General features: G+C 38.9%; 1 protein-coding gene across 1 annotated transcript in view; it reads left to right on the forward strand.

The window, feature by feature from the left end:
* Positions 1–15,296, forward strand: part of VWA8 (von Willebrand factor A domain containing 8) — a 399,072-nt gene that overhangs the window by 152,233 nt on the left and 231,543 nt on the right. The window contains exon 21 of the mRNA XM_055426030.2: positions 9,734–9,810. Coding sequence (XP_055282005.1) covers positions 9,734–9,810 — 77 coding nt within the window. The remainder of the gene's footprint in view (positions 1–9,733; positions 9,811–15,296) is intronic.

Below are 15,296 nucleotides of genomic sequence, written 5' to 3' on the forward strand. Positions count from 1 at the left end.
GTCACTTTGCAGTTGGTTTGTCTCCATCAGCATCCAGACAAGAGTGAACACTGCATTCAGTTTGATTCACCTCCTGAGTCCCTGTGAAAGTTGAAAGATATGTTCTCCTGTTCTTTTTATCCTGAGAGATATTGACCCACTTTCATGAATATAAACATTTTATCAAAATTATACCAATATTGATGAACTTACAGTGAGGAAGTATTTTCTAAAGTAAATTTCATCAACCCAATTTAACTTCTTGATTAATTTACATAATGCAATGAAACCATATTCATTTCTTCCAGACTAGAAATTTCTATCTTAATTACTTCCCAACAATTAAAAAGATTGGTTTTTTCCCCTGAATTTTCATAGCATTTAATTTTGAAATCTTTTATATACTATGAAAATCAGTAAGCATATATTTAATACTGACTAAGGAGGACTCTATACACATTGTTACTACCTAATTCTATATAATCCTTTGTATCTCATACCATCTGTTAATTAGAGGCTTATAATGAACAGATTTAGTTTTTTCCTGGTACAGGCTTAGTAAATGTTTGTTGAATTGTTTAATATTGAGATACTGTGAATATTTTCTTGCCAAAATTAAAGAATGTGTGGATTTTGTTAATTAATCATCTGAACTGAGCAGTGACAGATTATTGCTGTGTAACATCAGAAATACACCGTGTTGCTATGCCAGAATAATTGTCTAATGTCTGTAGATGGACGGAACAGTTTGTCCAGACTTCTCCCCGCCTGTGTCCCCAGCTGGTAGTAGCAGCAGGGAATTTGATAACAAAGTGTGCTGTGTTTCTCATAGCTCCAGTGGCTTAGGAGTCCCAAGGCTATAAAATATTTGCTTTCATCAAGCATAATGATATCTTTGTTTGATATCATATTATTTTGTGTCCCTTCTCAAACCTCTTGCTATGAAGTTGCCTAAAGTACAAAATGGAAATTATTTGCCATGCTGCACACACTCTCTTGTTGGGCAGTCACTGAGACGTGTCCGACTCCTTTATGACACCATGGACTGTAGCCCGTCAGGCTTCTCTGCCCATGGGATTTCCCAGGCAAGAATACTGGAGTGGGTTGCCATTTCCTCCTCAGGGACTCTTCCCAACCCAGGGACTGAACCAGTGTCTCCTGCATTGGCAGGAGCCACCAGGGAAGCCCATGTGTTCTCTTTCATCTTCAATTTATCCATCCAGTGTTTCTTAGTGAATGTTTTTCTTGCCTTTGTTCTGAATATGTACATTGCTATTGTAAGCACGTTGATTTCTACCCTCCCCCCGCCCCACAGTATTTATTTTGGCTGCTTTGGTTATACCAAGTGACCAAACTACCAAAGAGTCTAACTTTGCCATTTACAGCAGCACATTATTTCAAAGGGAAATTTCAGGGATGTGGATTTTATTATTCCTGTTTGAAAAGGAGCTTTTGACTTTGCCAGGAAGCTTTATCAGTGTGTTTTAAAGCCATGCAAACTAGTAGTGCAATTGAAAGGTGTGTTGTTTTGCCTGACTTTTGGGTACTGTTTCTGGATCTGTTACAGGAAACCTGTTTATGCAAATGTTTGCAACTGTTTACTATGCAGTTTAATTATTTTTTCTGGATATGTAAATAATGTATGTTCACCGAGAGAATTTGGAAAATAAGAAGTTTCCAGTGATTCCTAAAGCAGGGACCTCTCACTGTGTTATTGGATTAAAAACTATTAGAATAAGATCGTGTTTGGAGATCAGCTTGTCTGCTGCTGCTGCTAAGTCGCTTCAGTCGTGTCCGACTCTGTGCAACCCCATAGACGGTAGCCCACCAGGTTCCCCCGTCCCTAGGATTCTCCAGGCAAGAACACTGGAGTGGTTTGCCATTTCCTTCTCCCCCACTTTATTCAAATGAATGAAGATGGCGGTAGAAACCTCTACGTGAGACAGAGTAAGGAGGATTGATTGTCTGAGTCTCCCAACTGCTTGTATAGTAAGTATATTTTCAGGCATTTTAGACAAAGAATTAAAAGTTTCAACATTTGATGAAAACTTTATGGTCATTTTAAAAAAGCAACTTATTTCTCCTGATGCTACTGTAATACTAGCTTTTTAGTTGTTATGTTTACCTGCAGTTGGTATTTGTTGATGACATTCATACAGTTAGTCTTTCTAAGGAAAATTAGGACCCTATGAAAAAAAATCTTTAAATTTTATACAAATGGAGCCAACTCTATGAAAGTTATTGAAAAATTAGGAGGAACTGGAGGGAAAGCCAAACGTTAAGATGCTTCAGAGAGCATGTGGCAAGCTGAACACTGGCCATGGCAAACACTCACTTGGAGACCATTTTAAAAATTACTGCAGAAGAAAGAAAAATTGATTTCCTCACCTTCTCCCTTCTGAACCTTGCACACAGGGAGTTCCTGGATACATGTTTTAGGCTGTTTTATAATCTTTGAGTAACTGATTTATGACTCCACAACATTAGAATAATAAACTTTCATGTAAAGCAATTCAGGGAGACTACCTCCTGACATTCTGTTTTGCAATATAGTGAAGCAGAGAACAGCCCCCTCTTTTAAGTCAGAGTGAATTTGCCTTTTAAATCCCATTGTTTGCAGGATCCTAACTACTTAGAACTTAAGTTTGTGTGCTTGCACGCTCAGGTCTGATAGACAGAGTGCCTGAAGAACTATGGATGAAAGTTTGTGACACTGTACAGGAGGCAGTGATCAAGACCATCCCCAAGAAAAAGACATGCAAAAAGGCAAAATGGTCGTCTGAAAAGGCCTTACAAATAGCTGAGAAAAGAAGAGAAGTGAAAGGCAAAGGAGAAAAGGAAAGGCATAACCGTCTGAATTCAGAGTTCCAAAGAATAGCAAGGAGAGATAAGAAAGCCTTCCTCAGTGATCAATGCAATGAAATAGAGGAAAACAACAGAATGGGAAAGACTAGAGAGCTCTTCAGAAAAAATTAGAGACACCAAGGGAACATTTCATGCAAAGTTGGGCTCAATAAAGGACAGAAGCAGTATGGACCTAACAGAAGCAGAAGATATTAAGAAGAGTTGACAAAAATACACAGAAGAACTAAACAAAAAGATCTTCATGACCTAGATGAGCATGATGGTGTGATCACTCACCTAGAGCCAGACATCCTGGAGTGTGAAGTCAAGTGGGCCTTAGGAAGCATCCCTATGAACAAAGCTAGTGGAGGCGATGGAATTCCAGCTGAGCTATTTAAAATCCTAAAAGATGATGCTGTGAAAGTGCTGAACGCAATATGCCAGCAAATTTGGAAAACTCAGCAATGACCACAGGACTAGAAAAGGTCAGTTTTCATTCCAGTCCCTAAGAAAGGCAATGCCAAAGAATGTTCACACAGTTGGACTCATCTGACACGCTAGCAAAGTAATACTCAAAATTCTCCAAGCCAGGCTTCAACAGTATATGAACTGTGAACATCCAGATGTTCAAACCTGATTTAGAAAAGGCAGAGGAAGCAGAGATCAAATTGCCAACATCCATTGCAGCATAGAAAAAGCAACAGTGTTCCAGAAAAACGTCTACTTCTGCTTTATTGACTGTGCCAAAGTCTTTGACTGTGTGGATCACAATAAACTGTGGAAAGTTCTGACAGAGATGGGAATACCAGACCGCCTGACCTGCTTCCTGAGAAATCTGTATGCAGGTCAAGAAGCAACAGTTAGAACTGGACATGGAAAGACAGACTGGTTCCAAATCGAGAAAGGAGTATGTCAGGCTGTATATTGTCACCCTGTTTATTTAATTTATATGCAGAGTACATCATGCGAAATTCTGGGCTGGATGAAGCACCAGCTGGAATCAAGATTGCCGGGAGAAGTATCAATTACCTCAGATATGCAGATGACACCACCCTTATGGCAGAAAGTGAAGAGGAACTAAAGCGCCTCTTGATGAAAGTGAAAGAGGAGAGTGAAAAACCTGGCTTGAAACTCAGCATTCAAAAAATGAAGATCATGGCATTTGGTCCCATCACTTCATGGGAAATAGATGGGGAAACAATGAAAACAGTGAGCAACTTTATCTTGGGGGGCTCCAAAATCACTGCAGATGGTGACTGCAGCCATGAAATTAAAAGACGCTTGCTTGCTCCTTGGAAGAAAAGCTATGACCAACCTAGACAGCATATTGAAAAGCAGAAACATTACTTTGCTGACAAAGGTCCATCTAGTCAAAGCTATAATTTTTCCACTTGCCATGTGTGGATGTGAGAGTTGGACCATAAGGATAGCTGAGCCCTGAAAAATTGATGCTTTGAACTGTGGTGTTGGAGAAGACTCTTGAGAGTCCCTTGGACTGCAAGGAGATCAAACCAATCAATCCTAAAGAAAATCAGTCCTAAATATTCATTGGAAGGGCTGATGCTGAAGCTGAAGCTCCAATACTTTGGCCACCTGATGAGAAGAACTCACTCAATTGAAAAAACCCTGATGCTGGGAAAGTTTAAAGGCAGGAGGAGAAACGGACGACAGAGGATGAGATGGATGGATGGCATCACTGACTTGATGGACATGAGTTTGAGCAGGATCCAGGAGGGTTGGTGAAGGACAGGGAAGCCTGGTTTGCTGCAGTCCATGGGGTCGCAAAGAGTTGGACAGGACTGAGCGATTGAACTGAACTGAACTGATGCTCAGTTGTGTCCAACTCTTTGCAACCCCGTGTACTGTAGTCCACCAGGCTCCTCTGTCTATGGGGTTTCCCAGGCAAGAATACTGCAGTGGGTAACCGTCCCCTTCTCCTGGGGATCTTCATGACACAAGAATCGAACCCATGTCTCCTTTGTCTCCTGCGTTGCAGGTGACTCTTTAGTGCTGAGTCACTGGGGAAGCCCTGAACTAAGTTTGCTTTTCTCCAAGACAGAAGAGTTGCCTCCCACTGACATGGCTGGCGCGAGGGTGTGGGTGGTGAAGCACTGGAAGGGCAGGTAGGCGTGCAGCAGAAGACTCGAAAAACGTCAGGTTCCTCCTCTTTGTTGGCCCAAAGGGAGCAGGGTGTTGCTGGAAGAGGTTTCTACCTCCTTCAGCAAGAGCAAACGATATGACTCCCCTTTCCTTTTCTTCTTTCCTTGAATTTTTAAAAATATTTATTTTATTTTTAAATATTTCATAAAGTATGTTTTCCTTCTGTCCTTAGGGGCTTAACAGAATCATTCCTCCTCCTAACCGACTCCTAGCTCTGTAAAGGTCCTTCTTTCTAGGACCTTGTCACAAAGAACATGATGAGGCGAAAGAGTGGTGATAAAGGAAAGCGTCATCCTTTTGAGACAGTTTGTAGGTTTTATCATCTCTCATTCTACGGGTTCCTTCCTCTTTGTAAAATTTCCATTCCCTTTTGTTGTTGTTGTTCGTTGCTCAGTCGTGTCTGACTCTTGGGACCCCAAGGACTGTAGCCTGCCAGGCTCCTCCGTCAATGGGATTTCCTAGGCCAGTGTGCTGAAAGGGATTGCCATTCTCCCCTCCAGGGGATCTTCCCGACTAAATATCATCTTCCAAAAGAGTGAAGTGTGATGTAAAAGCTATTTATTCTGTGCCAATTTTTATTAAAGGTACACATTGTATCTATAGGATAATGGTTTAGCAGGGAAAGATAAATAGCCACAGGAACAAAATGAAAAAGGTAGCAGATTGACGATCGCACATTGGGTGGTTTCTTTGATTTCTAAACTTCTCGTTGAGAAAAATGAGTATGTGTGGCTTTTGTAATGGAAAAATAAGATACTATTTATGTATTTATTCAATTAAAGTAATCCTCAGGACTTTTTTGTTCTAGGCGAAAACTGTGATTGGAAAGAACAGATCGCTATAACTGTCTCATTTTGCTCAGGATATTTACAGAAATTCCTTCCTGGGTTATGCTTTTAGCATTTCCTCGAAGGAATTATTGGAGCTTTTAAAATGAAGCCAGAAATGACCTGATGAGATCTCTGTTTAAGAAAAATAACTAAACAAATGGTGGACTGGCCAGTTGTAAACCTGGAGGCGGGAGGCCCAAGAGGACCCTTTCTAGGAGCCTGAGCACAATGCTGGGCTGCCCTGGAGCAGTGACAGTGAGTCAGAGAGGCAGGAGCAGATGTGTGAATCAGGCACGGCAGAGTCAGTCCTTCCAAAGTTAAACTGCCCTTTTTTAATACTAGACTTCCCTCCCTACCCAGCAAAGGCACCTCGCCTCCCAGTTTCACATGTCTTTAAGTAGCATCACGTTCCACCTTGTCGCCCAAGACAGAAAGGTTGATTTCTCTCACCTCACATCCAGTTCATCCTCAGATCTTGTAAGTCCTTTCCCCTAACTATCTCTTAAGTACATTCATATCTCTCAGCTCCTTACTTGAAGCCACCATCATCTCCGGCCTCAGTTTGTTAAGAAGTTTCCAAATGGCTTTCCTTTGCTTTCAGTCTTGTTCTTTGTCCTGTCATTTCACCAGAATGATTTTCCTAAAGTGAAAATCTGATCCTGTTACCCCTCTACTTCAGTGACCTTCTGGTGCTATTAGGAAACAACCCAAACTCTTTCACCTGGTTTCCAGGACTGCCAGAGCTAGACCCTGCCTCCTGCTCTAGGCTTGCTCCTTATTATTCCCTTCCTCACTCCTGGTCCTTGACTTCACTTGGACCTGTCCAGTGCTCCAGCTCTCTAGTAACCCAAGTCTTTACACATACTGTTCTCTCTACCTGGAACACTCCTGTTTCTCCTCTTTCCTGTAACTTCTTTAATTCTTTGATATTTCAACTGAAATATCACTGTACATAGTGAGACTTCCTGAGCCTTTGGTTAAATCTTCAAGACTTTTGGATGTTCCATAGCAGAACACATCACATGTACATCTACAGTAAGTTCTCTACATACAAATGAGTTCTGTTCTGAGAGAGCTCATTCATAAATCCAATTTGTTTGTAAGTACAACAAATCTAAGGCCTTCCCTGGTGGCTCGGGTAAAGAATCTGCCTGCAGTGCAGGAGCTGCAGGAGACGTAGGTTCTATCCCTGGTTTGGGAAGGTCCCCTGGAGGAGGGAATGGCAACCTACTCTAGTATTTTTGCCTGGAGAATCCCATGGACAGAGGAACCTGGAGGGCTACAATCCATAGGGTCACAAAGAGTCAGACACGATGGAAGGGGTTTAGCATGCACACACAGCAAAGTTAGCCTTGGTACCCAACTATCACAATCAGCTGTATTCTGCTGCTTTTATACTTTTGGACCCCCTGGGCTTGAAATAAAGATACTGTACTCATTATAGTACTGTACAGTAAAGTATACAACATCACAACGACTTATAGAGGATGCATGCACATGGCAGTGTACACCAGACCTCTGAACTCATTTATGTCAGTGGACATGCAAACACATGTTTGCATCTCTGAATATTCAGACTTGAAAGTTTGTTTTTAGGGGGCTTACTGTATTTTGTTTGTTTCATTGTCTGCTTCCTACTGGGTTGTAAGCTATGAGTGTGGTCAGGGATTGTAGTTATATTATTCATCATTGTATCCCACTCAGCTAGTACAATACCTAGAACATTAGGTGCTAAAAAGGTTGATAAATTAGACAAAGGAAATATGGAAGGAAGGGAGGGAGGAAAGAGAGAAGTGGAGGAGAAAGGAGTGGAAGGAAATAAAAGGGAGAAGAAAAGAGAAGGAGGGAGGGAAAAAGGAAGGAGAGGAGGGAGGGTGGGAGAAAGGAAGGAAGGAAAAGTTTTGCAAATCGAAACTACAGAGATTCTAGTGACGTTTTGAATGGAACAGGGAAAAAATATAGTAGTCAGAAACATTCTGAGACTCATTCATTGACCAACTGGGTATGAGGCCATACTGTTAAGAGTGGGTTATAAAGAAAGGAGAGTAGGTTTTGGTGGAAGCATAATGAGTTCAGTATGAACGTCTGGTACAGAAGCTCAGTTGGCAGTTCGAAACAGGAGATCTCATCTCAGCTGGGGCTTAGGAGAGACGTGAGCTATATGAGACAACTGAAGTGAAGGGACTAGGTGAGATTCCCAGAGAGAGTATATGGAGCCAGGAGACAGATGAGGCTGGAGTTTGGAAGACTCTAACGCGTTAAAAGTAACACAGCCCCAAAAGGTATACCAGCCCCAAATGGAGTCCCTTACTCTAAACTCTCATCACGAAACCCAGACTTACCTTGATTGTAGTTTCAGCCTCTCCCAGAAATGGAGTCTTAAACCCGTAAATGAGGATCACCTGGTCAGCACTGATGAGGTCACTGGCCCAAGAGACCCCTAAGGAAAGTGACCTTGTCACAACCTAGTGTAACAGTTTTGCTAGTAGAACTTCCTTGTCCTGCTCCCTTCTGCTTATGAAAGTCACTTCTTTTGGGCTTCTCCTTTCTATCTGCTAGATTCATGAATCGTTGAATAAGGTCAATAAGATTTTTAAAATTTACTCAGTTGAATTTTCTTTTTTTTAACACATTGAAAGAAGACGTAGCAAAGGAGCCTCTTAGTGGCAGCCAGGGACTTCACATTGCATCCTACATTTATAGGACTTGTATTGGCAACCCACTCCAGTATTCTTGCCTGGGAAATGGCGGGCTACAGTCCTTGGTGTCACAGAGTCAGTCATGACTGAGCGACTAATACAGCACAACAACAACAAGTTCCTCAAACTGCTCAGGAGGAATTTGAAAGAGCAAGGGGGAGTCTGTAATCTTGGAAGCCGGGAGGGAGCGTGAGCTTCCCACAGTGGTTTTTCATGGCTTGTTCTTTTAAGAAACCCTTTGTGTTTCTGACAGTACAGTGCATTTATGGTATTTGTTTTTTCCTGGGTTTCTTGAATTGAACAGAGCTGATATAATTAACACCCATTTTGTTGGTCTGAACTTTTTTATTTAAAATTTTGTGTTTATTGCAACATGCCATTGAAAGCCTGTATAGCTTTGTACCATGTGTTTGACTATGGACAGTGTAAGAAATCAATAAAGGTATTTTTATTGCTATAACATATGTAACAAAACGCAGCTTTTAAACCACTTCTACTTTTCCCACACAACCCACTTTTTAGAAGTTTTGCATCCCATTAATAGAGTGGTCCACCTCTAAGTGAAAACTTTGAAATGGAGCAATTACGTGGGAGTGGATTCCATTTTCAACAGCTTGTCCTCTATGAAAGGACAGCAGCCTTGGCATCAGTAAACTGTGAGAAAACGAGTGCATTTCTAGGAAGAGAAGATATAGTTGAGACTTATTAATAAGCCCTGATTATAATTTCAGGTTTCCAAGGTCTTAAAGGACTAGAAAGTAGGATAGAAGGAGAAGAAATTAGTGTTTAATTAAAGCAAAAAGAGTGCAGTATTGCATTTATCTTTATATAACTATAAACCACGATTCTGAAGAGTGGATTAGAGAAGTCTTTGTTTTTACTCGTACTTGATTTCCTTTGCTGCCATTCTTTAAATCTGAAATAGATAATATTCTGCCTCTAATATTTATACCTCAGTGTAAAATTAAAGAGCAGAAAATAAAAAAGTTGCAGAAGGCTAAAAATAATTTTGAGTTTCCTTTTAAATAAGAAGAACTTAGAGCTAGTGTATTTAGAAGTCAGTTAAAAAAAAACTATCTCATTAAAGATGTGCTGTATATGTTTACTAGTTTGGTTTGCATTAACAATAAACTAGGACAGATCATCCGTAGGAGATTATTCTGGTTTGTTTTACCTCCAGACAAGTTTCTTTTTTGTTTAATGCTTTCTTTGTAATTACAGGGTGTAGGAAAAAACAAGATTGTTGATAGATTCCTTCACCTGCTCAACAGACCCCGAGAATATATCCAGCTGCACAGGTAAGAAAATAAAACCCACAGCCTCTTAAGCTCTGGTCTGATCATTTATTTTGCTCCTAGTACAATTTAAAAATAGTTTCTTAAAGGCCCATTTTTAATATACCAGTTTATTTCTTTTCCTTCTGCCCTTATCTCTCCTCTCCTTAAGAGGTAATAAAACCTTGCAAAATTTATTTTTAAAGTGACTAGTGCTTTATAAACATGAATTAATAGGTATTTTCTGGGCAAAGTGATGAACATTGCATTCAGGGAGTAGTTTTCATCCACATACAGGCTCTTAAATTAGAAGGAAAGAATGTAGAGACTAAGCTCACTCTCTAACAGGAAGTTAACGTAGCTCACAAGGAGAAACAGTAAACTATGTGACGCTCAGGTGTGAGATAAGGAGCTCAAAAATATGAACAAGTAAATTATTACTCTTCTTGGAAAACACTTTATGGATTATTTAGTTTTGTGTGGTTTGCTGGTCCAGGGATAGCTTTTAATCAAATAGATTTTCTCAACGTGGATTTTTTTTAGCTTTATCAGTGAACTTGTTCTTAATCTTTCTAAAATGAAAAATACGCAGCAGATCCACCAAAGGAGAGAGAAAAAAATTTAGGTGTATACCAAGTAATAAGCAAATTAAAACTAGATTGAATTGTTATTGTTTTAATCCCAGGAGATTAACAAAAATATTGTGTAGTGGAAATAACCCTGGATTGAGTTACAAGAATTGATTTTTGTTTTGAGTCCTTTTACTAGATAATTATGTGTTTTTGAGAGAAAAATGTAGGAGAAAAGAAGATAAAGTTAGTGGACCAAAGAAGAAAGAGAAGAGTACCAGAGTAAAGCTGAGTGATTGTCCAAAACTCCCTCTTGGCATTTATACCTCTGGTTGTGATGAAGTTACTGGTACCAGATTGGTCCTACCACAGTGCATGTGTGCGTGCTAAGTCACTTCAGCTGTGTCTGAGTCTTTGTGACTCTGCGGGCTGTAGCCCACCAGGCTCCTCTGTCCATGGGATTGTCCAGGCAACAATACTGGAGTGGGTTGCCATGCCCTCCTCCAGGGGGTCTTCCTGAATCAGGGGTCAAACCTGAGTCTCTTACGTCGCCTTTATTGGCAGGCAGATTCTTTGCCACTAGCGCCACATGACTCACAGACACTGGTAAAGGAGCAGCCACTAGAGACTGCTGAGCTGAACAATTGCCAGAGCTCCCACATGGTCAAGAGCCTTCACTGAACTTACCCCTGGGATTCAAACATGTATCCTGTGAAACCTATGCTTTCAGTTCAGTTCAGTTCAGTTCAGTCGCTCAGTCGTGTCCGACTCTCTGCGACCCCATGAATCACAGCACGCCAGGCCTCCCTGCCCATCACCAACTCCCGGAGTTCACTCAAACTCATGTCCACAGAGTCGGTGATGCCATCCAGCCATCTCATTCTCTGTCGTCCCCGTCTCCTCCTGCCTCCAATCCCTCCCAGCATGAGGTGGCCAAAGTATTGGAGTTTCAGCTTTAGCATCAATCCTTCCAATGAACACCCAGGACTGATCTCCTTTAGGATGGACTGGTTGGATCTCCTTGCAGTCCAAGGGACTCTCAAGAGTCTTCTCCAGCACCTGGCAAAACATTCTTTAGAAATATAGACATTCTTAGATGAACAAAAACAGAGTATTGTTTTTTAGCAGCAAACCTGTATAATATAAGAGAACTACAGTTCAGTATTCTCCATGAGCATAGATAGAAAAATTCTTAACAAATATTAACAAATCAAATTCAACAATATGTAAAAAGGATAATGCATCATAACCAAATGGGTTTTAATCCCAGGAATGTAAGGTTGGTTTAACATTTGAAATCAAATAATGTAATTCACTCTATTACAGCATAAAGGAAAAGCCATATGATCATTTCAGTCATTGCCCCTGCCCCCCTGAAAAAAAGCCAAGAAACAAAAAAAATTTGGTAAAATGCAGTGTTCATTCATGATAAAATGTTACAGCAAATTACAAATATCTGGAAACTTCCTCAACCTGTTACGAGGCATCAGTGAAAAACCTATAACTAACTTGTATTTACTGGTTAAAAAAAAAAAAACAACTAAATACTTTTCCACCCAAGACTGGGGAAAAGGCAAGACTATTCATTGTTCATCATTGTGCTAGAGGCCCTTGCCAGTGCAATAAGGCAAGAAAAAATAATAAATGGCACATAATAGAAGAATTTAAATTGTCTTTATTTAAAGACAGCATAATTATGTACATAGAAAATTCGAAGAATTAAAAAAAACTATCACAACTAGTAAGTAATTTAAGCAAGGTCACAGGATACAAGGTCAATCTACAGAATCAGTTGTATTTTTATATAAAAGCAATGAACAATGGGAAAATTAAAGTATTTAAATACTTATTATAAAGCACAAAACATTTAGGAGTAAATTTAACAAAATTTGTGCAAATTTTAATTTAATAATTTTAACTGGGCATGACTAGGTAGGTCATCTCAATTCCTAAGCTTTTATACCTCACTTACGTAGCTTTGGAAAACTTTTAGCCTACTTTTATATTTTCTCATAGTTCTTCTTTGTATGAATTATGCCTTATATTCTTTTTTTTTTAATTTACTATGTCAAGACAACAAGACTAGGTGTTTTTGAGAGATAGAAAGAAATAAACATAGTCCTGTCTTTCAGTTCAGTTCAGTTCAGTTCAGTCGCTCAGTCGTGTCTGAGTCTCTGCGACCCCATGAATCACAGCACGCCAGGCCTCCCTGTCCATCACCAACTCCCGGAGTTCACTCAAACTCATGTCCACAGAGCTGTAAAACTGTTCTTATTTATAATTGTTTCAATCTTTTATGTTTCACTGAATCTAAAAACTTCGCTCCTTATTTCCCTTACCTTTAAGCCTTTTCACCACTTTTTTCTTCCTACATGGACCAAGTTTGGGGAAAATAATAAAAGAATCAAAATGTTGAGCTAGTTTGCTGGTTTTTGCCTAAATAACTTTCATTTGTAACATATCATAGTTTCACTTTTTGAGCCACAAGACACAAAGCAAGACTCGTATTTTACATTTTAAGGATGATACAGTGAGCATTGCAGTTATTCATACTTAGAATTTGTGCTGTTTTATCTGTTTCATTTTGGTTGTACTGTGTTTAGTCCAGGATGTTTAGTGGTGCCCTAAAAAATATGTCCAGAAATACAGAAGTCACTTTACATGAGACTCCTTTTGAATGGTGGAGCAGTTTTTAAATTTCTGTGTATTGGACATAAAAGTATTTTTAAAGAAAGATATGTTAGGCTGAGCTAGCTCAATTAATTCTGATTGTGGATTATGAAGTTTACTTAATACAAGAAGCAAAAAGGGAAGCAAAGAAACATAACATACTTAGTAATTATTCCTAAATTGTGTCGCCATCACATTCATTGTAAATAGGCCTTTTGCTTATAATTCATTGTCTTACATAGTTGTAAGACGTTTTAATAGATCTTATTTTTCTAGGCATTGTTCCTTGTCATCAGTTATTGGCATAACCTTGTTTACAATGTTGCTTTATGATATTTTGATGTCCTTAAGCCCAGTAATGATATCATTTTTACCCTAGTGTTGGTTATTTACTGTCTCTCTGCTTTTCATGGTCACCTTTGCCAGGGAGTTATCAGTGTTTTTGGTCTGTTTAAGCAACCAGGTTTTGGCACTGTTGAGCCTCTCTTTTGTGTGTTTCTTTTCTATTTCAATAATGTCTGATTTTATTATACCCTTCCTCTTATCTTCTTTGGATTTAATTTGCTGCTTATTTTTAAACTTTTTTATATGAGTGATTAAATAATTGATGTTTAACCTTTATATATGTGTTTGAAACTACATTGGAGTCTCTTTTTGAGTCTCAGTTTTCTCATCTCTGTTGAATAGAAGTGGGCAGGGTCATCTTTTAGTTCTGTATTCTAGTATCTTTAAATAGGAAAGAAGAAGACAGTATTCAAGATGTTGTAGAAAGTTTAGAAGATTAGAGATAAGGTCGTCCCCCATTATTTTTAGTAGATTGGTTTCAGGACCCCATGGGTGCTCACTCAAGTTTCTTATATAAAGTGGTGCAGTATTTGCATATAACTTGTGCACATCCTGCATATACTTTAAATCGTGTTTAGATTACTTGTAATACCTAATACAATGTTAAGTGAGTGAAGTCGCTCAGTCATGTCCGACTCTGCGACCCCATGGACTGTAGCCTGCCAGGCTCCTCTGTCCATGGGATTCTCCAGGCAAGAATACTGGAGTGAGTTGCTATTTCCTTCTCTAGGGGATCTTCCCGACCCAGTGATTGAACCCCGGTCTCCTGCACTGCAGGCAGACTCTTTACCATCTGAGCCTCCAGGGAAGCCAATACAATGTAAATGCTATGTAAATTGTACATACAGTATAAATGCAGTGTGAATAGTTGCCACGTGACAAATTCACATTTTGCTTTTTGGAACTTCTGGAATTTTTTGTTGTCCCAGATATTTTCAGTTCGAGGTTGATTGATGCAGAAACTGTGAATACAGAGGACTGACTGTACCATGCTTTACTTTCTGCCTAGAATGTCTCCTATACTATCTTTCATTGAGAAATAGCAAATAATAGTGAAGAATTGCATGTTGATTATATCCCATGGTATTTCTGATTTTGGCTACATAAATATATGGATACACTGTCTATGAAAAAAAGTCTAAATTCAAAATGTAGTAAAAATTTCAGATAGATTTTTATTATTTTTGCTATAGCCTTCATTGCTGTATCATTGATTGATGATAGTATTACAAATAAAATATCCACTTACATAGGTGCTGGGGTACCTCTGTTTGTCAGTATTTGATATTTAATTTATTATGTAAAGTTGGAAGTAAAATATCTCCATTTCTGTTTAAAATATATATTTTGAAAGGCTTTTCAATGTGAAAAGTTTTTTTTCTTTATTATGTACAACTTAATGGCTATATTTACCATACAACTTAATCTGATGAAATTGTTCTAAGAGAAACATATGTTTTAAAAACCTAAAAATAGCAGTTGAAAAAAATGCTCGGAACTTCTCTGATCTATGGGTGACTTACTTGAGGTCATTAACTCTGTTTATTTTAGGTTCCTTTTAATGGATTTGTGATGTTACCATCTAAATAATCAGTCACACTCAATTTAGTTTATGGATGTCATTCCAACAAAATTAGTTATGAGTCATTAAAAACATGATCTTGATAAGTAAAACCATCACCAAACATGCATGAATAAAACTTATAACCAGTGTACTTTTGAGGATGGCCATCTTATGTTTTAAGATCAGATCTCATAAAATGAGCAAGCTGGGCAATTCATATTTTTTGTTAAAATCAAGATGTTGCCCTAAGAGTATGATTTAGATAACTTTAAAGATTAATGCATATAATGACTTTTATGGTACATATTTCAGACAGAGGAGACTACATGACTCACATTTGTGAAGTCCATTTATTTACTTTT

This window comes from Moschus berezovskii, chromosome 13 (assembly GCF_049115385.1).
Source record: "Moschus berezovskii isolate FMDL1 chromosome 13, NW_MosBer_1.0, whole genome shotgun sequence".
Taxonomy (NCBI): Eukaryota; Metazoa; Chordata; class Mammalia; order Artiodactyla; family Moschidae; genus Moschus; species Moschus berezovskii.